Source organism: Fringilla coelebs (genome assembly GCF_963513975.1).
Source record: "Fringilla coelebs genome assembly, chromosome: 4".
Taxonomy (NCBI): domain Eukaryota; kingdom Metazoa; phylum Chordata; class Aves; order Passeriformes; family Fringillidae; genus Fringilla; species Fringilla coelebs.
This window is the reverse complement of record NC_140032.1, coordinates 41,875,784-41,899,898: the sequence shown is the minus strand read 5'-3', so window position 1 is coordinate 41,899,898 and position 24,115 is coordinate 41,875,784. Positions and strand designations below refer to the sequence as shown.

Genomic DNA, 24,115 nt, shown 5'->3' with positions numbered 1-24,115 from the left:
CAGTACCTGTTATAATGTGAACATTTAAACACTCCTTCAACTTGGCTTCCACTCATGAATCATGTTTGACACAACAGTCAAGGTTCTTTTGTCTAGCACTAGCTCAGGAGGAGTGAAAGGCTCTGCAGTACCACATCAATGGGAAACATTAAAATAAAAATAAGTGAAGGATAAAAAAATCTAGATGCAGGTAGGCCTACAGTAAAGTGTATTTCAAGAGTGTGCTGACACTGGCATACACAACTGAACTAATCCATGTTCACAGCAGCCTGAAATTAATTGCATTATGCAACTGGCAATGCAATTTTCTGGCATCTTCTGGATGTGTATCGAGTACCACAGGGAAACTTCTTTCCCAAAACATTTTTTCCAGCTGGATACTGCTCTCAAAGTCAATGAAACAAATTAAATTCCAGTTGGGGCACTTGTGTGTGAGCACAGATAGCAGCAGAATGGTTTTCATTCCTAAGCACTTTGGAGATGTTCCTGGCAATGTAAGTTTCTTACTGGCTTCTACAATAGGAGCTGTTACAAAATCTCAAGGAAGAAGTGGGGTATAAATAAAAAAAAAAGTGACATAACTGTACAAAGCCCACAACTGCTAAGAACTCTGGGACTATTTTTCTCCTCCTTAAGGAGATTTCTGAATAAGATCTAAAGATTGCACATAGATTTCAGTGGGAAGTGATGGGCTATTTTTTGTTGCACAGCAAAACTTATTTTATTTTTAAGCGTGTTTAATAGTATAAAAGAACCTAGGACTATTTCTACATCAAAGCCTCTGAACTTGGTTGTTCTTTTTTCCTGACTAGAAGATTTTGGAAGCATTTTATCCAGAGAAAACATCAGAGACAGAAGTTCTCTGGAATTTAGGTTGTCTAAATATAGTTTTTTTCATACAAATTATTATGTAGGACTAGAGGATATCTCCCTACAAAAAGTCAGATACACTTTTAATAACTTGTTTATGAAAACAGAACAGTAACTTAGCTTTTACACTGAAATACTGTAAAAATGTAAAAATCTAATCATGAATCAAAGAGTTTGAATAAAACAAAAAATTTTAGGATATGCCCTTCTCACAAACATTTCTTAAAAAGGTTTTGAAATACAGCAAGCATGCTGCTTCAGAGACTATCACGGGAAAAAAATAAAAAAGAAGAAAAAGATTTTTCTTCTCCTATCTATTGAATAGTTCTATGTCATTTCAACTGGACATATTTTTCACCTCAGGCTATTATAATACAGACTCAGTAACGCAGTCTGAGGGTGGTCTCTAAGACAAATGTGGCAATACCATGATATGCTTATTCAGTGAAAAAATCTATTTCAGCATCTAATTAGAAGTCTTTAAAAGATTTACTCTGATAGTTTCCTTCTAAGATATGTCTTGCAGGGAGTTTCTTTTGTCAATATAGATGTTATCCAACACCTGCATTTTGTTTTTCTCCACTTACTGTGTGCTTATGGCATGCATTTGGCAAATACTAAATCTCTTTAATTAAGGAAGCGTTAAATGACTATCTGAGAGCTTTTAAAGATGTTTCCTCCTCTTTGGCTCACAGTTTAGCTGCTCTATGCACAGCTATAGTAATATGGACAGAACACAAAGGCTGATTTCTGGGCTCTGATCTAAGAATTAACTGTCAAACCCTTAAATTTGAGCTATGCAATGTTCTACTTCCTCCCTTTTCTTGCTGATCAGATGATAACCTCCTAGTTTACATCTATGAACAGGGAAGTCTGTTCAGTTATGCTCATATGTTTTCATTTTCATGCTGTGTGGTGGGCAAGGAAGGTGGTATTGCCTTCACGCTATCCATGTTTATCCATAAACATGAAATAGTGGGTAGCATCTGGATGGGAAGTGGCAGGAAATTCAGGAGCGTCAGATATAGAAGGAAAAAAATGAGTTGCTGATCAATAGATCTATAAATTTTGAAAACACAGTCTACTTTACTTCTGGTGAAGTTGACAACTGCATGATCAACCCAGACATGGACACATGGTGCTTCCTAAGGTGTCGTCAAAGAGAAACATTTAGACATTGCTCTCAATTAATTTCATGTAGAGACAGGGAAAATTTTAGGGAAATAAACAATCATTTACATAATGCAGTAAGTGTAAGATATTACCTACCTCAAATTAAATAAAGTTTTTGCCCTCCATAAAAAAGGAAATCCACAAATTTCCGATATGTTACCCTGTCAAGATGCCCTGCTACTTTAGGGAAATAAAGATCTCCCAGGTTCCCTACAGGAAGCTACTATGTTTGCTTATTTTTTGTTTTTAATTCCCCATTGCTACCCTACCCTGCTAAATTCTTTTAAGTTTTGAGTTTAGCTATTGTCCTTTTTTCAAATAATACAATGGTGAGGACAGTGAACAACAATGGAACCTGCTCTCTTTCTAATGTATTCCTTTCCTCGAACCAAAACTCACAGTGAAGAACGCTCTTAATTCTATGTCAAGAAACCATACCCGTAGCAAGCTGCAAGGCCAGACAGAAGAGTAAATTACCTCTTGACTTCCTGCCATGGATGTATGCTTTCCCAAGAAGTTGCCACGTTGGCCTGTACAAATCTTCCAAGTCCAGCTGCCACCGATCTGGCTCGAGATAGCGGATAAGGTCTTCCACGGTGCTAAACCCAGCGACGGCGTTGTTTAATACGTCCAAGGGCAGGGCTGATGGGGGCAGCAGCGATGGGCTGGGTGCTTCTGTGTGGTGCTGCAATCAAACCCCAGAGAAGAGCACCAGTCAGAGGGTTAATGGATCTGCTCTGCCAAAGTGCGGTACTTCACCGAGTTACATAGCTGGGAAAGTTTATAAGTGGAGAGCTTGTTTCCAAAGTACAGTTTATCTAATAAGACAAATGACAAGAGTCAAAAAGTACCTAATTCTTCTTTGGCAATAATTGTAAACAAACTTCCACTGCAGAGTATGCCTACTTCTTATATTTCCAGCCTTGCAGCTAGCATGCCACTACACCTGTCCTTTGAGCATGTTCACTGAGTGACTGATGGGACTTTAGAAAGAGAACAAAGGGTGATTTAAAAATATGGCCCCTTTTACAGGCATTTCCCAAACCCCTCTAGAAATCTGAAACATTTCACATTCTGCCTCTCCTCAGAAACTTAGCCACAATCTTTGTCTCCCAGTCCTTCAATGCAAAATATGAACATACCCCAGTACAAAGACAGCAAATATTCTTGCTCTTGTCTATAAATAAAATTAAAAAGCACCAGTTGTGTTTCATACAGTGTTAAGAATTATGTTTCTGGTTAAACAATAATGAACAGTGTAATAACATCTGGCATAACAAACATTATTTCTCCCTTACAAAGAGAAAGAAATGTTCCAAATGAAATCAAAAGTACTTAAACGTTGAAATTGAGTCCTGACAAGGTACTTTACCACAGCACAAATCTCACTGACAAGCTCAGTGGACAGGAATACTTAGTCACAGATAATTCAAGCAAAGTGAGGCATCTGGTTTTGTTCACTCTACAATCTGTTTTAAAATTATGCACTGATTTTTATTTTCAAAACAATAAAAAATGGCAGGAAGGTAAGCCTTAGTAGGAAGCTGCTTCTGAAGCACCTGAAGTTGAGACTTCAGGCTTTTCTGTGTGCAGACATTACTGCAGACATTATATCCATAGTAATGCACCAGAGCAATGCATCTGGCTCATGTAACAAAGATGAAGAAAAATTTGACCACGCTGCCAATTTAGGGGATGGAGGGGACAAGAATATGTGTTTATACAGATACCTATATTTAAAAATCCTCATACCACTTAGTGTCAAAATGGCACTGTCAGTACTGTAATGTGGACTGTGTATATACTATAATTTTTTCCATCTATAATGTCAGCTCAATAGTAGGGTAGTCATTTACCTTTTCAAAATGATCAGGGAAATTGATGAGAAATGCAACAGTTATGCTGGAAAAGAAGATTTAGTGCAATACTCAGCAGAAGTTTTCTAAAATATATACTCCTGTGGTAGCTGCATGCCATACCAATAATATTATTTTATTTTCTGTCCTCTAAATTCTATTAAATATGCAGTTTTGGTTTCAGCTAAATGTGTGGTTGAAAGAGCAGCAAATGGGAGTAACCACCATGGCCTTCCTATTTTTTGCTTGAAGGCTTTCTCTAAACTTCAAGAAATGCAGCCACTAAAAGGATTTGTGCTGCTTTTTAACTGGAAGTCTTGCAAAAATAATACAAAACATAGATTAAGTGTTCTGCTACTGTTAATTTTACAATATTTTCATCTTGCTAATCATTTCCATTAGAGTTGGTGAAACAATTGCTTCCTATCCTGGATGAATGTGGTTTTCAAAATATTAAAATATTTTTCTTCTTCTCTTTGCTCTATTGCCTGCATTAAAAATAGTAGCATGTTGATCCATCTATTCCATTATGATAATAAAGCAACAGATTCTGGTCTATAATTTAAATAGTTGCTCTTAGCAAAATATGTTACTTAGCAAGGTTCAGAAGAGTGCTGTGACACTGCAGTTCAGATGGTCAAAAAAATAAACATTCCAAAATTTTTCTTCCTGTTTTTCTCCATAACACTGTAACAGCCACATTTCCTGGTTTGAAGGTGCAGGGTTTTACTAACATGAAAAACAAAATCAATGGTAGAACTAATAACTGAAGTAAAAAAAAAATTCTTCTATTTTGTTTTCAGCTGAAGAATTTACTTCAGTGTCTTACTTCTGCTAGGATTTTTGTTGCCAGAGAAACAGGTGGATTCCTGAAGAAAATGTATTGATCTAGGATCTATTTCCATATTTACAACTTACAGCATCCACACTAAACAATAAATACATAGCAAGTAATCCATCAGTTTATGGCATTCTGGATTCAATAGGCATTTGCCTGACTTAAAATGTTGTGAGGATACAGTGAATCATTGCACTTAATGGTAACACAATTAAGATTGCCATCACTTTCTAGTCATTCTCACAGCAGACCAAAACAGAAAGAAAAAGTATTTGAAACAGCAAAATCATACAGCTTTCAATGTTTTAGAATAAAGTCATTAGGATCTCAGGATTAAGAATGTTTTTTCCAATGATATTTAATGCTAGTCAATTTATATGACAGTTAAAAGGCACCAAAGATTAGAGATGATTGATATCATAGAGCTATAAATGCTGTATATTGAATTTGTGACACAAGAACCTTTATGAAATCTCAATTCAGTAAAGTGTTAAAGATAAATGGTACTTCTAATTATACTTTACATTGTTTTTACTTGTCAGTGGATACTAATTATTTTTTAATTTAAATCTTTTGGACAGAACATCCAGGGTAGCATAAGTGATACTGCTTCCAGTGACTAAAACTATATCTTGGAATTCTATACAATTTATAATTTCACTTGACTTTCTCAAAGTTTGCCATCTATAGGCAGAGCTTACACATGCAATAAGGTTTCACTCGCAGAGCAGAAAGCAGAAATGACTTGATGCAAGAAATTAAAACTCGACTTCATGGATGGTACACACCATTTAGAACAAGCAAACATGGAACTTCAGCCATTTCACAGCAGAATGGTGTTGGGAGAGCCTCCCAGGAGGACCACTGATGACCTCTAGCTCTTTTGCTGCTCAACACTGATAGAGATAATGATCTGATAATGAAGCAGCCATCTGCCAAGTGGATATTTATTCCATAGATGGCATCACCTAATCTACTCCACAGAAATTTCTCAGGTCTCCCCTACCCAGTCACCTAAAAAATAATCAACATTTGATTTAACGTATATTTATTTATCTGACAGGGGAGATACAACCCAAGACTGCAGACACTTCTGCTGCCCAAATATAGCAGGTATCCAAAATACCTTTCCTGATGGAAACCATTTTCTGGGAAGTGATGTTCTCCACACTCCGCTATAATAAATACTAATTGACAGTAAACACTTGTTCTGTCATAGCAACACATTCTCAGCTCATGCCAATGTTTTAGGTTTGAGATCACCTTTCTTATTTTTTTTTCCCTGAGCATGAATAATTTCTGTCAAGATAGATTTGACAAATGCATCAAGTTCTCTATGTGATTCCCCTAGTCAAAAAAACCATACTGTGGTTTGTTTTTATTTTTCTGCTCAGGAAACAATTTCAAATTACTTTAATAAGCATAAATATGCCCAGAACCAAGATAGAGACAAACAGTTGCTTATTTACTGTTAGTTAAAATGATTCAGGATGAAAACCAGAGCATAAAACATTGAACTTCTGCTGGCCTGTACAACAGCCAAGAATGACAATTGGTGTTGGATCAAACAGAATTTTCTTCAGGTTTGTTTATATTGTATTTCTGTACATGCACTTAGCTCTATCAAAACAAATACCACACAGAAATCCCCTCAGTTGTTTACAAACATCCAAGACAGGCCAGTAGACCCATTTAGGCAACAGTTAAAGATATAGGCTTGGGAAAAAGGATGGAAATAACACAGACCATCCAGCCCAGAACATCACACATAACACCAGAAAAAAATTTAGGGACTGAAATGCATCTTATGGTGCTCACGATGTTAGTTGTGCCCTGTTAAAGGAATCAAAATTACTCTATCTAGTCTCTTTCTCAAAGAGAAAAGAGTAGGACACTATTGTAAGTAGATTAAGTAGTCAAACATCACTGAAGCAGTAGATTTGAACAAAAACTTCAACAAACAAATTTAAAATTATCATGTAAAGCATCTGGAAATGGTATCTCCTTGCTATGCCAGCATGACTGTGTGTGTGGCTGAATAATAAACAAGAGGGAAACTTCTGAAAAAGAATATACCTGCAACAGCAAACCACAACTGAAAGCACAGCAGCTGCTAACACAAATACAGTTTTAGATTCACTCTGGCACCAGGAATTTCACAGCACACAGGTTTGTAACACAGCCTTATCAAATCTGTAAAATGAACATAACGGCAATTCCTTGATCTCACAAATTCTGTGAGAGAATGAATACAACCAATTTTTGTTAGATACTCATTATTGGTTTACCTGAAGAATACAGAAGTGTGTTAGACAGATACCAGGTATAAATTTGGATATGAGACTGGATATTATAACCTTTCCTGTTTGCCACTCTCCCTCTGTTCTTTCCTTGCACTGTGCCTGTTCCAAGGATAAACAATCCAGAACATAACAGCACTGACCTACAATCTACACAAGGTCAGCTCTTAATTGCTCTATTATGACCTAAGAAAAGCCTTTATTTTGCTCCTGTTTCTCAGGGTAAGAGTACTGACACCCTAAAGGTAATAACACTACCCTCTTCCAGTTAAAGGAGAGGCAAAAAATAGTAATGTTAGGTTGCTGCCGCCAGGAATAAGGAATTTCATGTTTAATAACGCAAGCACTAAGACTGGAAAAACAAAAACAAGTGAGTCAAATACTTGGCATGACAGGACACTTACAAGTACTGAATACTATGTCTAAAATAATTACCTCCCCACAAAAGAAATCCCCACTTTTTTTTCCTTTCTTGTCTTGAAGAAAATATTGTCAAGCAGTTTCTGAGTTATGACCCGTTCATCAGTTGGCACAGTTCAGAGAAACTAATAAACATCAGTGTAGTAGGGACTCTATAAAAGCCTCAGAGGGACCCTATAGTAGAAGGGACTCTATAAAAGCCTTTCAGGAACCTAGTCTCCCCTGAAACCCAACCAGGATCACCAATTTGAAAGAAACAACATATTTCTCTTAATAAAATATCCTTAGAGTTTGTTGGGTTGGGTTTTTCTTTTTTTTTTTTTTTTTTTAATTATTATACAGGAACACTCCAAGTCCTGCTCAGATTTAAAGATATGCTTTTGAAACTTATAGTACATGCACATTCTTGTAACACGAACTAAAGAGCCTGTTTTCTTCCTTTATAATCACAGGTAACCCTCCTACTAGCATCATTAGAAGCTCTGAGAGAAAGCAGATATCCAACTCTTTCGAGTTTGCCCTGAGGACAAATTTCTCCACATAACAATGGCTCTTTGTTTTCTCCCAGAAGTACATGCAGTAATAGGTGTGAAGAGCCTCTAGAAATCCTGACCTGCCTGAAAAAGCACACACTTTTACTTGCTTGCACCTATGCAGTACAAAAGAAAAAGCACTTGTGAAAGACTCTCATTTATAAAGACATCTTCTCTGTGCAACATTAGCGTGCATTGCTAAGAAAGTGTTAGTGTTATTCAAGTGGCAAGGCAGAAGGAAGTGAGATAATCTGTAGCTGGGCCTGTGTGCAAACACCCAAGTAGAGAAATCAAGCTCCAGGATCCTCTTATGCAAACAAATGAAAAAAAAAAAGAAAAAAAAAAATAAAATAAGAAAAAAAAGAAGCCACAGAGGCAGCTAATCAATTTAGGCTGCCAAATAAGGTATAAGGGTGAGGATGTTTACTGCACATGGCAGAGGTGGAAGTCAGGAAGGCTGCCACAGCTCCCATCCACTGCAGAACCTTTTACTGCTCTGGATGAAGTTACTGTCACAGCGGCAAGGATGGCTGCATGAGAGGCACACCACCCTGGGGCTGCTGAGCAGGTGGTCTGGTGAAATAAGCTCCAGTGGCACTGAGTTCGACATCCCTCTCTTTCAGCTGGCCTCCTTTCAGGGATGCAACCTCTGCCACTCAAGTGGCACACAGGTAAGGGGGTACCAGCCCTCCTCAATTTAATGCTTCTGCAAATGACAACCAGACTGCAGGATGGCCGCACCCCACCCTTCTTTCCTGGGCCTCCAGCTCTCTGCCTTTCGCAGGCTCCCTAAATTTTCTGTTCCTACAGAGTGCTACAACCTCTTATCAAAAGCTTGTTCAGGCTCTCTTCATGTGCATGCAGGGTTTTCCTTTCATCTCACTGAGGACCTCATTTGTTGAGTATCCAGGCATGACCTTGCACAATTTACATCTTAAAGCCAGAGATGCTTTCCAAACTCTACTTCCCTATTTTTGCTACTGCAGTTTGAGGATTGCTTTCCCAATAGTGCATAACCTCTACTCTCCATAAGCACCAACAGGAGAAACATCCCAGGGATCACAAGAAATGAACACATTTGCTCCTTTCTGGTTTTGCTTGTCACAGGTGGGAATAAAAGAAAAAAGATGTGCAAAAGTAGCATTGGCTAACAGTCGTATAGCTTAACTAACAGCATAACATTTCCTCAGGCCAAACTTCTGAGATAAAATGTTTTTTGAAAATGTTTAAATATTCCCCTAAATAGAGTTTCTGTGCAGTTCACAGAGAAGGCTTGGAATTCTAATTGTGCTGGAAACAACCGCAGGATGCTCCCGAGGAAGCTAGCAGCATGGAAATAGCACAGGATGTCACTAATCATCAGTGTTCCTCTGGCAAACTGCAGCTTTTTGCCTGAAGTCTATGCACACTGACACCTTTTGAAATAGACAGTACAGGTGTGAGAGACACTCTGTGAAGACAGAGCTGACACATTTAGAGCTAGCTCATTAACTCTCAGAGAATGTCATCAATTGCAATAATCTCTGGAACCTATTTTCAAAAAACCTTTAGGGATTGGTTAGTTATCATAAATATCTATAATCATGTACGTGTACATAAATGGTTGTGTTTATATATGCATAAAATACAGTTTGATTTTTCTGTGATCACATGTATCAGTAATAAATCACACTAATTCATTTTAAAGGCAAAAAGCAGAAAACTGATGCTTAGCCCTGTATTGAATGGGAGAACTTATTGTCAATGCACTTCATCATTATAGTTTTAGAGGTTTCTATTCCTAGGAAATATATACACAAACACAACTATATTTCTTGGATACAGTTGCATGTAATTGATCTTTCTCAGTGCATCTGGTAAGTCTCATTGAAGCAGCATGTGCTACTTCATGAGTATTTTATAGGCACTACAAAATTACCTGCCTCTCCTTCACTGGAAGTGTTTGTTTTTTTACAAAATGACCCAGTGATTCTTGTATTCATTTGGGTGAGAACTTTCATTCACTGATTTATTCTTTCAGCTAACTAAGGAGAGAAGAATTGTATAAACAGCTCTGCTTGAAAGCTGTGTTGCCAGCATTTTTGGCAACTGCAGAGACCTCAAGCCATGAAGCAAATAACCCCTGCAAGCCCCAGAATCCAGAAAGCTGGCAGATTCAGCCAGATACTTGCAATGGAAGTCAAATTCTGACACCTTTATTTCTACCTTTCTAATTGGTTTTTAATTGCATTTGCCTGCATTAGGAATTTGTAGGCATGGTAGTGAATAGGATTTTAGATAGAAGACTCAAAGAAATGTGAGACATCTCACAACTTGGACACATTTTGACTCAGTAGGCAAAGACCCAGCCTTCCTATTCTGAAAGCAGGACCTGATGAAGTTGAAATTCACTGAGTTGAACAGGAAGTATTTGAAAGCAAACAGCCTGTGATAATAGTATAGAACAAGTTATGGCATAGATTATCTCCGAGACAAGAAACTTCAAAGTCAAATCAGCATGTCAGTTTGAATCTCGAGTTGCTTCCTGAAATAATTTGTCTTTTTTTATCATTTTCAATTTACTGTAGATATACAAACTAATTTTAGGTTTGTTATCCCAGAGTCAGGGTTCCTATTAAGCATACTTGAGGCAGAGTAACACTCAAACCATAACAACTGCCAAAATCTTAATTTTTAGTGAGTACTCTCTGCTTTTTTATACATTTCTCTCTTTTAAATGAGACTTTAAAACAAAATTTAGAGTGAGCTTTCCCCATACCATATAACTATATGTATATATGCCATAAGAAAAAGTCTACCTTTTGTATCCTAGTAACAACTGCTAAATATTTTGATTTCTGAACTTCAGAGTAACTTTCATTATAACATTTTCCAACCAAATTTATGAAATGCATTCAAAACTATCTGGCTGTTCCTGTCTCATGCATGAGCACATGGAAGGAGTATAACTGCAACTTTAAAAAGCTATAACCCAGTAAATAATGTTATGTCTTGTACAATTTAAATGTACAATAAAAATATTTAGTCTAATTCAGACCATAGGCAATACTAATATCTATATACACATTTTAAAGGGTATGAAGTGTGTTTATACAGATAAAGTAGCAGCTGAAAATGACAAAGTAGACTGCATATAGGCAAAATGAAGTACCAAAATAATTTACTGAAGCATAGTTTCTCTCATTGCAATCTCATAAAATCTTTCTTTGGAGAAAGATCCTGTCATGTGCTTGCAACAAGGTGCTAAAACAAGCAAATCCCCCAGTGTCTGAGAAATCACAACCTTCATGTCTGATAGCATGTTCTTTTTGATATTCACAGGCCTGTCCTAAACAAATTAGCAGCTGCAGTGAATCCTTACAATGTGTGGAACGTGTGAGGGAACATGCAAGACAGGTGGCCAGCTATCACATCTCATGGGACTGCTGCTGATTGCTGCAGGTTAAGTTTTGGAAACACAAAATATTTTCCTAAGTCTTAGTGCCTTCCTTTCAACTCTCCTTTATTAATTACTCATCACATATTTAAGGACATTTAAAGTTTATTCCCTGCTTAATCTATCTCGTTGTTAAAAGGTCATTGCAGACTGGTACCCATTTGCAGGGCAGAACTCTCTATTGATTACTTGCTGACTTTTCAAAAAAATGGGATATTTTCTCCCCATACTGCTCTCACTGAGGAGTTAAAGCAGAACTCTACAGAGACCCTTCAAAAACTGCATCAATATTTCATGACTTGATGACTTGCTGAATATACCCACAATTACCTTTTTATGTTTCCACCCTAAGCTTTTAAGGCAGCTTCATTTTTGTTTTGTGCTTGAACTGACCTTGTGCTTAAAGCAGTAGGGTATTTAATGACTGTTTTAAATAGTAGTGACATCACTTTGTGCTAAAATATTCCTCCGTGGACATTCAAATGCATGAGTTGACAGCTAAATAAGAAGTGTTTTTTCCAAATGCTGCTATAAATAAACCCTTTACCTTCATTTGGTGAATATAAAATTAAATGTAATTTTCTAGATTGTCCTATTTTGATGAATGTTGTATTATTCCTGCAATTCTCTTCTAGAAGGGAAACCTTATCAAGATTTATATATCAAAAACTGTGAACAAGAAAAAGAATATCTCTTCTCAATATTCATAATGATATCCTTATTTCTTTTTTTACAGCTTATATTTTTTGTACAGAGACCCTGGCTCCAAGATTTACCTGAACTTTAGCAGAATAGGATTCCTCCACAGCTTAGCTTCTTTCCCTGACACTTTCATACTACGCAAGTCCAGTATCCATACCCGAAGGCTGAATTGTGGAACACCTTTTGCTTCAGTCAGAGAGAACATGACAACCTGGATTTTGCTTATGATATGAAATTATCATCAAAAAGGAGGAATAACATTGCAGTTGAACTGACAGCAAATTAAGTGCCCAAATGAATCAATGCAAAAAGAGATTCCTGCAATCAGATGGCAGTGGGCATGCAGTCTTATGAATGTTTGCTCAGATCTCATTGCAAATGGGGTTATACTGTGACTATTGATCACTACATTTATAGACACACCTAAAATTCACGCAGGAAAAAGTTGTGGCTGCTATATTTATAATTTACAGTAGCCTTTTTTTAATTTTCTGTACACAAAGCTCTAGTTTAGTTGACTGACAGTGGCTGATAAGGAATAAACAGCCAACATAAGTGCAGCTGTTCTGAATAGTATAAAGTTTTTGTACATTCTTCTATGACAGGGGGTATGGCCAGCCATAGTTAGAGGACACCATGTGTGCAGGCCTTTTTTAAAATCACTCATTTTACTCAAAACACATATAACAGCTTAATCAAATTAAACAACAGTAAGTGTTTGGAGTCAGTGAATGAACTGCTCTTTAAGTTCCCTCTAGGAACTTCCCCACTGGAAATGAGCAGGTGTTCTTAAGAAAATGTTTACTTATCCCAGTATGCTCACAGGAGGTTCATCAAACATTAAACACCAGGAATGAGCGTTTGTTACAACTGGAAAGTGTATTTGTGAAAGACAATGAAAATTACTTCTACAGTGAACACTACTTTAATTTGATCCTTCAGTATACATGTTAAATTGCATTCCACAACAGCTTTCTGTTCATTTCATATCACAATAAAACGAACACACCCAACATTCCTGTACAGCAGACATTGCAAATCAGAGCTTGTCCTGCCTTGAAGGTAAAAAGTCCTTGAACAAAGCATTACTTTGCAGGAAAAGAACCTCATCTCTGTCCTAATAGATCCATTCTTGGTGTCATCAAACATTTCATGTTACCTCATTATACTTTGATATATATTACACAAATAGACTAATGTGATTGCACAACAAATAAAAGTCAAGATTAATTGGGATATTATGCTGTATAAGAGAAATTTAAGAAAAAGTATTTTGAAATCCCTTATATTTAGGAGTAAAATATTAAAAGCATAAATACAAAATCATAAGTAAAGTCTGAAGTAAAATAAACACTGTTACAGAGGAGACCTAAACCTGAGTAAGAGACAATGGGATTCTGTTCTAAAAAATCAAATCTCATTCAGATATTTTCAGAACATCATAAAAACAGATGTTGGGTTGCTAGAGAGGTCCCAGCTGAAATGCAGTGTTCAGATTTATCTCCAGCACTTGTGAGATACAGGCAGAAACAGGATATTTACATGAAAGAGCAAGATGAAAACAAAAGAGTGAACCACGATAAAAGATTAAGTGATACAACTTTCTTTCATCTTGACAAGACCAGGCTGACAGGAGATAACAAACATGAAAAAGAGCATCAGATGATCAGCTGTTCCCTAGTCCATCAATGACAAGAATTATTTATGTTAAGTGTTTGAAAAAAGTTTTTTACATTGTATAAGTGTGCAACAGATGACATGGGGAATCTCTGAAATCTTCATCCCTGGACTTCAGGAATAGCGTTAGAATCCAGCAAGAATGAGCTTAGTGTTCCAGCTCCCCCTTAGAGCAGGACAATTGCTCAGAAAAGGTCCAGTCCCACTGAGCTCCCTTCCAGCCTTGCATCTCTGGGATTGTATTGCAAAGCATCTACCTGGTGACCTTGATCTTTCTAGAAGATCTGTGAAATTATGCTGAGGGGCAGTCTGAATTTTAGAAACTAATTAATCCTAAATAATTTTAAAATCTGTTTTGACTAACTATGCCAGAAGCTCTTCTGAATGCATAGCCAAACACTTTTTTTCCTCAGCTACTCTGTCCATTTGTACATTTTAACCCTTTGGATTTAGAAAACTAATGGTACATATAAAAATAAATAACTGCGTGCCAGTATACCTAAATATAGAATATATGGTAGAAAAATGTTTTGTTTTTATTTAGCTGAATGTCAAACCACAAGCCTTTAACTAAAATGAGAATGAAGCTACTTCAACTTTGGACTTTAATTTAGCTACTACCTCTTGAAGAAAATTAGGGAGTCACAGGTTTTTTATTAAAAGTTGGTTCCTTGGGAGTAGCAGAAGTTCCTTTGGCAGGATCATTTACAATTTCTTTGGAACTTCAAAATAGTATGTAATATAACACACTTGAGAAGATGGCTTTAGTACCAGCTGTAAAATAAAAGTAGATGCATTTCTGCCATGCTCTACTTTTTCAAAGCTATTTAAAATTGATCCTTCGAAGATGGTTTGAAAGCAGAGTGCTTCATTCTATTTCTAATAGTCTCCCATGAAATTTGGTGCTGCTTACAACATGAAAAAATCCATTAAAATAGAATGAGGTTGAATTTTAAGGCACCACTATAAACAACTGCCTCAGCCTGATTCTTGGTGTTATTAAATATGAAATAAATCTTTGAAACAGTCTAACTACTTTTACTATAATGAATAAATATACACTTTCCTTTGTACATGCAATTCCTTTTTAGCCATTCCCTTGACAAAAAAAGAAAAGAAGGAAATATGACCTCTGCCAAGTAATAAACTCATAGTATTTATTAACAAATCCAATATTTTGGAGAGAAAATACCATTCTCCTGAGGACTGCTAGTTAATCAGCTGTCTTCCTTTGAGCCTGATATCTTCAGTTATAACAATGTCACTGTCCACAGATGTGACCAAATTCTCTCCAATTAATCTGATGGTCAACTAGACCAAGCATCTTGATATAGATGGATAGACAGATAGACAGACAGACAGACAGACATAATTATATTCATTTGGGCTTGCTATCATACTGTGGGTATGGGTACTCTTTTTAACAGAAATGACAGCAAATTATGCTTTATGTCCTGGGCCAGGCCATTAATCTTCCTTGTAGCACTTTAAACAAGTCTGTTCAGGCATTGATTGTGGCCCCAGTCCTGCCACCAGACTGTTCCTAGCAGTGACAGTGACAGAAAGGGATGTCCCATGTGCACAGACCTTCATCTGGTTTCCTCCTTTCCCACTGCTCTGGTTTTGCATGTTCACTCTGCTGCAAAGCTGCCAAATCAAAGCACCTGCACAGGAAAAGAGGTGCTGCACACTAACCCTGCACTAACCATAAGCCATTTACAAACTGCTGCTATCTGCTGTGCCTTACTGTCACTTTTGAGAGAGGTGAAGATTTCCTTCAATTTTGTATTTCAAAAACATCATTTTAAAAGAGTTGCAAAGCCTGTTAAAGAGGCGCCTTTCATTCTATTCCCCCGATGCACCCTTTTTAACACCCATTTGAAAAATTAATATTTCTGCTCTGAAACATACTTTTCTGCTCGTATATATGCTTAAAATATCCCTGTGTCTCTTATTTTTCCATTCACTGATTCAGCAATACTGTCAGTTTCTGATGATTTAATGTAGACTACATGGAGATAATTACAGAACACAAGACATCAAAAACTGTGGTTTTCTAAACTTTAGTTAATTGTGGTTTCACAAGCTGCTATTCACTGCAATCTAGGAAGTGGTTAGATGTAGGGCTTATTATCAGTCTAAGTAAAAACCAAAGTGTGAGGCACTGGTTGCACCTGAATATTCCAGCTCATAAGAAATACGATTTTCTGTGACCTGCAGACATTGTGGGGGTTCAACAGAGAGAAAACAAAGTGATTTGTTCCCTTAGCCTACTGGACTGAAAGATACTGGCTAACCACAAGTTTATCTTTTGACCAAGTCAGAAAATCTACTTCACAGCCATATCAGTGAAAATGCTCTTTTGCATCCCCAAGAAAGCACCATTTCAGAAACAAGCCAAATAAGAAGATAATTTGATATTAAAAAGGAATTATTTACAAGCAATGATCACTGAACATATATTGTGGTATAGTTTTTCCAGGGCATGATGGGCACTGCAAGAAGAGGGCAAAAAAAAAAATAAAAATAGGGGGGCAGGGAAGCGACTTTGCAAGGAAAACACCAGTCAAGATTGAAGAGATCTGCATGGCAAATTCTGGTGGGATTTCTCCCACCTGCCTTACACAGTGAAGCCCCATGAGATCATCTATTTGTTTAAATAAGGATGAAAACACATTCTGAAGGTTATCAACACCAAAAATGAAACATAATTGAGATGTTCTTCATGAATTACAAATCTGAAGCAACGTTAAACAAGTTGAGTGAAGTGACTGTGGTGACTGCCATGCTTAGCTGAAGGAAGACTCAATCTTGTATTTGGAGAAAATGTTTTTCTGTTTTTGTAAATGTTTATACATTTGAGACACCTAATTGCCCAAAAGATAGTATTACCATGTTCTCAGCCTTCTTTCATTATTTACTATTTAATTTGAAGCTACTTTGCATCTTTCAGATTATCTGTGCAGTCCCAGTGGACAAACAAAGATTTGAATGAACAAATTAGGATGCCTGAGCACTAACCACTTGGGGAATGGGAGGGAAGACAAATTGTCATTCCAAGTACATCACCATAAACTTAATGTAAATTGCCTGAATTTAGATGAGCATAAATTCCCTTTCTAAGGCTATGTTTCAGTTAAGAAGTCAGAGGAGGACATTTTGCTATTTAACAACTCAGGTTATATTCTCTTCTCAAACAATATACTAGTATAGATATGAGTTACCTTGGCAACTATTATGTTGGCAGAGAATTCTGAGAAACTAGGATGCCTTAGTAAGCAACTAAAACATTGACAACTCTCTTCTTTTTTATCTCCTATAATTCAACTTTTCCCAGAGAAAATTAAACCAATTTTTTGGGACAAATACTGACTGTAATCTCAGAATGAGAGCATCAATACTGTTTTTAACCTGATTAGCATAAAACTTTAATTCCTCCAAGCAATCTTTACTTCATTACTGAATCTGGTCCATGGTGTATAATGCACTTAATTAGGAGATTAGAGGAATACATAGATGCTGGGAAGAACATTAATCTCAGTGTAATAAATACATATAGGGGAACAGATATTGTCGATTAATTAATTAATATATTTAAAAAAACAAAAACAAAACCACCAAAATCTATTTAGGATTGAATAATGTGACCATTATTGTGATGGTGTGGTTGTTGTTCTTCAGACTCACAATACCTAATAGTTCCCATTGAAGGCAATGGGAACTGCCTATTTAAAAATCTGTCACCAGCAGCACTGTAAATAACAAAAAAACTAGAACTAAAACTTCCAAAGATTCCAAGCCTATAAATTGGACAGTATATGATTCTTATTGAAATTTCAGTAGTGTTGCATATGAATAGAAATAACATTAAAATTGCATGGAATAATAAATTCAAGTTGGTGCTCTGTTAAAATACCTTTAAAATAATTTATTCACCTGATAAAGCCCACAGGAACACAATTTGTAAACAAAATGACCTAACCATGACAATTTGGCTCTATAGCAATTGCCAGCTATCACCCCTTGGCTAACTTGACTGTTGTTTTCACTTTCTCCTCTGAACCTCAATACTTGGCAGAAACAAGCTGCCATCCTGTTCCTGCAGAAAGAAAAATAGTGGAAATTGCCATTCTGCAGGAAGCCATGGCCCATGGCAGACTGTAACTGGGGACAGAACACTGAGCATGACAAAGTCAGAGCAGGGTATAAAAGGTCTGAACTGAAAAATTCCCATGCTGTAACCCATGCAAGATGTGTTGCTTCCTTATTCTCTTGGAGGACTCTCTAATTGCTTCATTAATAGTTCTCTAATTTCTTGATTAGAAGATTACCTTTTGTAAGTATTTAACTAAGGAAAATGGAGAAGTCTTTCAAAAATTATTGTACTCTCATAATTTATTAGGGAATCAAATTCAGAGAAAAATTAAGAAAGTAATGGTGTTAATTATAATCACCTTTATAATGGTGTTAATTAATAAATCACCTTTCTCTGGTTTCAGATTTTAATGATGACTACACCTTAATATTTTGTTACTCTTTTAAATATGAACCACAAAATTTAGGCCAGTTCTATCCATAAAGTATCCATTAGCATTTTTGTATATCATTGGTTTAGTATATTGTGACTTTGCATGGCTTTGTAATGATGCTCCTTAGATGGGCACAAGTGTTTCAAAATTATCGACAACTTATTTGAAATGGCCTGCACAGAAAAGTTGGTTCTGTTCACACTTTGATACTTTTTAATTGATTGATTTTCTTAATTCCTTTGTGATTTCTAAGTTTCAGGTGATAAAATATCAAACTTTATAATGGAAATTTTAAGATTATTTTTTTCCTCTTTAACAGCAAGTCTCTTTTCCAATTTAAAGAATTGAAAAACTTTCTGAAAATTTTTAGTTGTCTTTGTACTCTTGACCATTTATCTATGATTTTTGGTGAAAAGCTGAGCTATATTCTGAAGTTTTTATACCAGCAAACAGTTTCAAAACACTCTTATGAACCTTAATTCCACATCAATTTTGCATTAAAGATATACTGCTGTTTCAGGCACCAGATTGAAAAGGGTTTTTTTCCCTACATGGATGGTGCCTATGACTTTATTAAGCAGAAAGACAATTAAATAAAGTAAATATAGTATTTTAAGATATATATATATTGACAGAGTGCAAACAGGAGCAGATCAATGACAGAACTCAGTTTAACTAAAAAACAAGCATTCCAAGCCAAAAAGGCATTGCACAGATGAGTTAAGAGCAGGAAGTATTTTATTATTAACTTTTGATTACCCAGAACACGTCACATTGAAAAGCCCAAAGAAAAATATGCACACACAAATCAGAAGAGTTCAGCAGATCAGGATGATTTTAGAAGACAAGCAAGGGTAATCCTATTAACAGCTTATATAGTAAAAGCTTACATATATGTGGCAAATGTCCTTCCAGTTAGAAAGTTAAAAATTATTTTTAATAAGAAATATAGATGATGACCCCTCAAGAAATATAGCTGATGACTGAGAGGATATGATAATTTGGCTCAACTAAGTTATTTTACTCTCCATGGCTACTTAGTCATTTTGGTTCTGTCAGTCAGAAGGGAAATTCAGGGTTGGTTGCACAGTTAGCAAAAATCAGTTTTCAAATATATTTTAAATTTAGGGGTTTTCAAGCTTCAAAGTCAGTGGCCTTTTAAACACTCACATGCAGGCACAGTAAGAAAAACAGTGAAAATAAAACACTTGAAAATTCAAATTCAAGAATTGCATTTACTATGCCAACCATTCACTAAAATATGAAGATACTGATTTCTAACAAAATTTCCTTAGCACTGCATCTGTCTTTTTAAGGATAGTAATGATTTCTAAAGGGTGCTTGTCATTCTATTAGGAGAATATTTAGAACCAGAGATGTTTACTGACAAACTCTGTAGCTAAACGCTACCAAAAGACACCAGAGCTGGATACTGAACAATAAATCACCATATTGATTTAATTATCGACACTAAGTGAAAATCCCCTATCCTCCCAACACACTCAGATGAGACCAAGAAGTGCTGTAAGGCACGTCAGGGTGGAGTTTTTAGAGAGTTCCCCCAAGAAACCCTTTTGCAGCTGAAAAGGAAAGGCTATTAGAACCCACCAACCTCCACAGTGCCTGTAGGATTATATGCAGAATTTCTTGGGCAGGCTGTGGCATCTGCTTTTACACCTCCACCTTTCAAGTGCCTTTAAACCTGGTCTTTCATGCATTAAAACACGCCCTTCAACATGAAGCCCAGCATTCTATTTCTTGTTGTAAATGACCTTTACTTTTTTTTCCCTGTGATTTATTGCTCAGCTCAAAAGCAGAGTGAAATTAATAGTCAGGCCTCTGGAAATGTTTTTGGTCACATAAACTGCCTTCCATTTCCACATGCTAGGTTCTTTAAATTTTGGTTTGTTTTTAAACAATTACAGTTCTTCAGCAACATCAGCCAGCTAGGAGCAAACATGGAAGCAGCCTTCCTGAATTCCTTGTCTACTACCCTAGCTTGAGATAATTGCAAGAACAGATGTGACAGCTTTGTGATTTCCTAGACTTTCCCATGAAAACAAAACTGAAAGCTTTTCAACAACAATCCTGGCTTCTTCAGACAAACCTTTCATCATCATCATTAAAAAGGTTTTGAGCACTTATAGAAGCTAACAAATGACAGCTCATAATCCCCATCTGTAACACCAGAGGCCAGGTACTGCAAAGAAAAGACAGGTGCAAATTTTGGTATTCCCATAGTGCTTATTAACTACCCCTTCTCAGAAAGAAAAGGATTTGTCTTAACACCACTACCAATATCCCACATTAATCTTCCCACAAGCAAACTATTACCCTGAAGCTACTACACAGTGTTATTACTCTGTCAAGAATTTTCCTCCTGAATTTAAAGAGGTGCCTCTACCATCCTGTGGACCTCGATTGTGCTGTAAACCACCTACAGAAGCTGCTCCACAGCTGAGTTTATCTCAAATGTCTATAGTTTCCCCCTTCACAGCTCTAGCAGGTGAAAATTAAATGAAATAAAATAAATTGAGAAGTTGCACTCTTCTATGTTGACTTCTTTCATTTCATTTCTGCTTTTGCCTTTTCCTACTAGAATCATAGTAAGAAAATTTAGCATTGCCTGCTTTGCTGGGCTGAGGCAAGGATAGGACTGTGGCATGACTAAGACATTTTTATTGAATGGGGACAGAACAGGAATGGAGTGCATCTAAAAGGCATAACTGAAAACTATGGTGGTGCCTCAAACCTAGTATCAAATATACATTTGCTTACCTTTTTTTCAGTTAGCAACCACGTCAGACACAATGTCTCAGTGTGATTTGAAAGAAAAAAAAAATCAGGATTGTGCCAGTTACACAGGGGATTACTTTGGGAATGGGATAGAATCACTTTGCTTTGGAATTTCTAGAGAAGCCATCAGCATGCTTTCTCAAAAATGTTGGTCCTGAAAATTAGAGAAGGGATAGTTGACTAGACAATTCTGTAGTACTTAAAGTATAAAAAATAGGGACTGCTAAAAAAACTTTGTGGAAGAGGAAGGTGGTGTTAGGAGTTCTTTGTGTTTTTTGTTTGGGTTTTTTTTGTGGGACTTTTTGTGTGCAGACATTTTGTTGCCTTTTTTTGTTCAGGGTTTTTGGAGGTAGGATGGTTTGGGTTTTTTAAGCAAACATAACAAGTGAAAAGTAGCTTATAAAATACTTAGGAAAGGACTAAAGAAAAAATTACAAATAATTGAGACACTGCATTCTTTAGGATAGATATGATCAACTAGATTGAACAAATAAACTTCAACCATGACTACAAAATAATCTTGCAAGACTAAAGGAACATTTGAACATCATTTTGAAATATTTCTGTTGAAGTAGCATCCAAAGCTCCAATTACATGAATGTCACTGAGTTTACAGCTGAAGAGTGACATTTTTATATATATACAGATTGCTCTTAAGTTACAGGCTTGCTTGAAGTTTTTTTTTAGTTTGAGGACCCTCATAGAAAACCTCTAAATTTTTGAAAACAGCAGAGCACACAACATTAAAACTTACACTAGAACACTACAAATAAGTAAATTATAGACCACGTAAACCTCATTTCCAAGTAAACTATGCATACATAAACTTTTATGCTGAAATGCTATGAGACACTAATAAAGTTTTCAAATACTAAAAAAGAGTCCCTGACAATATAAATATTCATTACTAACTGGCAATTTAACAAAATCCTTTGGGTAATTTACAGAGAATGAAGAAAAGAGATTGCCTCATGTATTTGAAATACTTTTCCAATACATTTTCTAAACTTTTTCACTTTTTAGGGTATTTAATTGTTTCCACTGAATCATTCTATGGTCTGCTTTCATCTGGGAGGAGAGGGTTAATATGTGATCAAAGACATTATTTGGGACAAAGAGCAATAAAGGTTGCCTGCTTATCCTTGACAGATGCATTACCCCATCTCTTGTAATAATTTCTGCTTGAAACAAGTTGACAGAGAGGGATCTAACTTGGACATAATGCTCTAGAGAACTAAAAGGAGAGTAGTTTTCACATGCTCTTGTCCATGTCACTTGTTGAGATTGCCCCTCAATACTTTCTTTCAAAAAATGTCCCCAAACTCGAAAATTAAAGAGTTTTAACTCTTATATTAATGTTTCATTTAAAAACCACTTTGATATTTGCTGAACACTCCTGAATCTTTCAGGGAGAAAATTTGTACAGGAAAAAAAAAAGCATGACATTTGTGGTAATGCAATTGCACTTAATTTTGAAATTATTGCTATTTATTTAGAAATAAGAAAATTAGGTAATTTTTTGTCTCTTGCCTCAGTGATACAGGATGTGATATTCAATAAACTTCCCAAATCAATGAACTTAAATCTTAGTCAAATATATGATAAATTTGTAAAAAAGTTTAATCCAAGGAAACTAAATTACTTTTTTCCCCACAAACAATGAAACAATTTGTGATTCTTTTCAGCCTCAGCCACTGTAAGACTAACATCACAGAAAAATATGAAACAAATGGTTTGTACTGTATGCATTCAGATTTTGGCCAAAGGGAAAAGAACCTTGTCCTTCAAAGTACAAAACTTGCTATCAGATAATATACTCATTCCTTTTAAGAACTAAATGTCAACTCCAAAATGGTTCAAAATGTCACTCTTCCTTTTAGAGTCTCAGAAAATCCTCACTGACACCTCAGGTTGGGAAGGTTAAGGATACGCTTCTCTGGACTTCTGTGCAGGTCCAGAATCCTGCCAGATTCCTGTCTAACCTTGTCTCTCTGCAAGTCTGCTTCACACACACAGATCTTTAAACTTTTTATGATGTCTGTGGGACAGAATGAAATATGGTCACAGGAAAAAAAGGCATTATGATTTAATTAGACAGTATCCTTCAGAGGTTCTTTTGCCTCCAAGTTTTTTTTTCCCCCCATCACTCATTTTAGTCCCATGGATAATAGCCACTCTCAGATTGTACTTTTTTAAATTTTTTTTTTGTTAACTGAAACATTTCACTCCTATCTACGTATTTTGGGGTAATATTTAATGTCTCTTCTAAGAAATTGTCTCATCTAAGACGTTAAGTAAAAATTTAATGCAAAGTGGAATCTCCAAGAAAGAATTCATTCCAAAACATCTTTGATTTACAATGATTTTTTTGCCACACAAAAGAAAATTAATACATGGAATTTGCACACTGGAGCATCTTTAGTAGCCTGTTCAATTACCTAGATTAAGGTTTCACTGTACATAATCAGTGGAAACTCTGAACACAGAGGTTTTGTTTTAGAGTCCTCCCCACCACATGAAGGGTTTTCACAGTTCTTTTTCACTTCATGTAGAGTTGCAAATTGCTACACAACACTCATCCACTCCCCCCATTCTTCCTACCACCTTGGCTTAAACAGCCCTGAAATAATTTTATTTCTAAAACCTTTTGACCACTTCTAAAGAGAGTGTAGAAAAAACCTTGTTTAGGAGATCAATAATGTTCTTTATGATGTTTCTGGATGGATTTCCAGTTATTGCAGCCACAGTTAAGCATCTCTTGGGCTTCAGCACAAACACATGAGAAACACACCTGATTGCTGTGAAATCTGTAGACTTGAGATAGAAGTGTACAATCAGGGTACAAGCTTTCCTCTCTGTTCTAGTTTTATGCACTTTTTCTATTAGTATTTTAATTTTATTTGCCTGTTTCAATCAACAAGCTAAATTTAAAAGTTTCCACCAAAAAAAAAGTAATATGCTCAATCTTTAAAGAGCAAAGCTTAG

The 24,115-nt window shown here is 36.1% G+C and overlaps 1 protein-coding gene across 1 annotated transcript in view; it reads right to left on the bottom strand.

Annotated features, from left to right (window-relative positions):
* Positions 1–24,115, bottom strand: part of PDGFC (platelet derived growth factor C) — a 122,277-nt gene that overhangs the window by 5,334 nt on the left and 92,828 nt on the right. Inside the window, exon 4 of the mRNA XM_084204348.1 lies at positions 2,521–2,728. Coding sequence (XP_084060474.1) covers positions 2,521–2,728 — 208 coding nt within the window. The remainder of the gene's footprint in view (positions 1–2,520; positions 2,729–24,115) is intronic.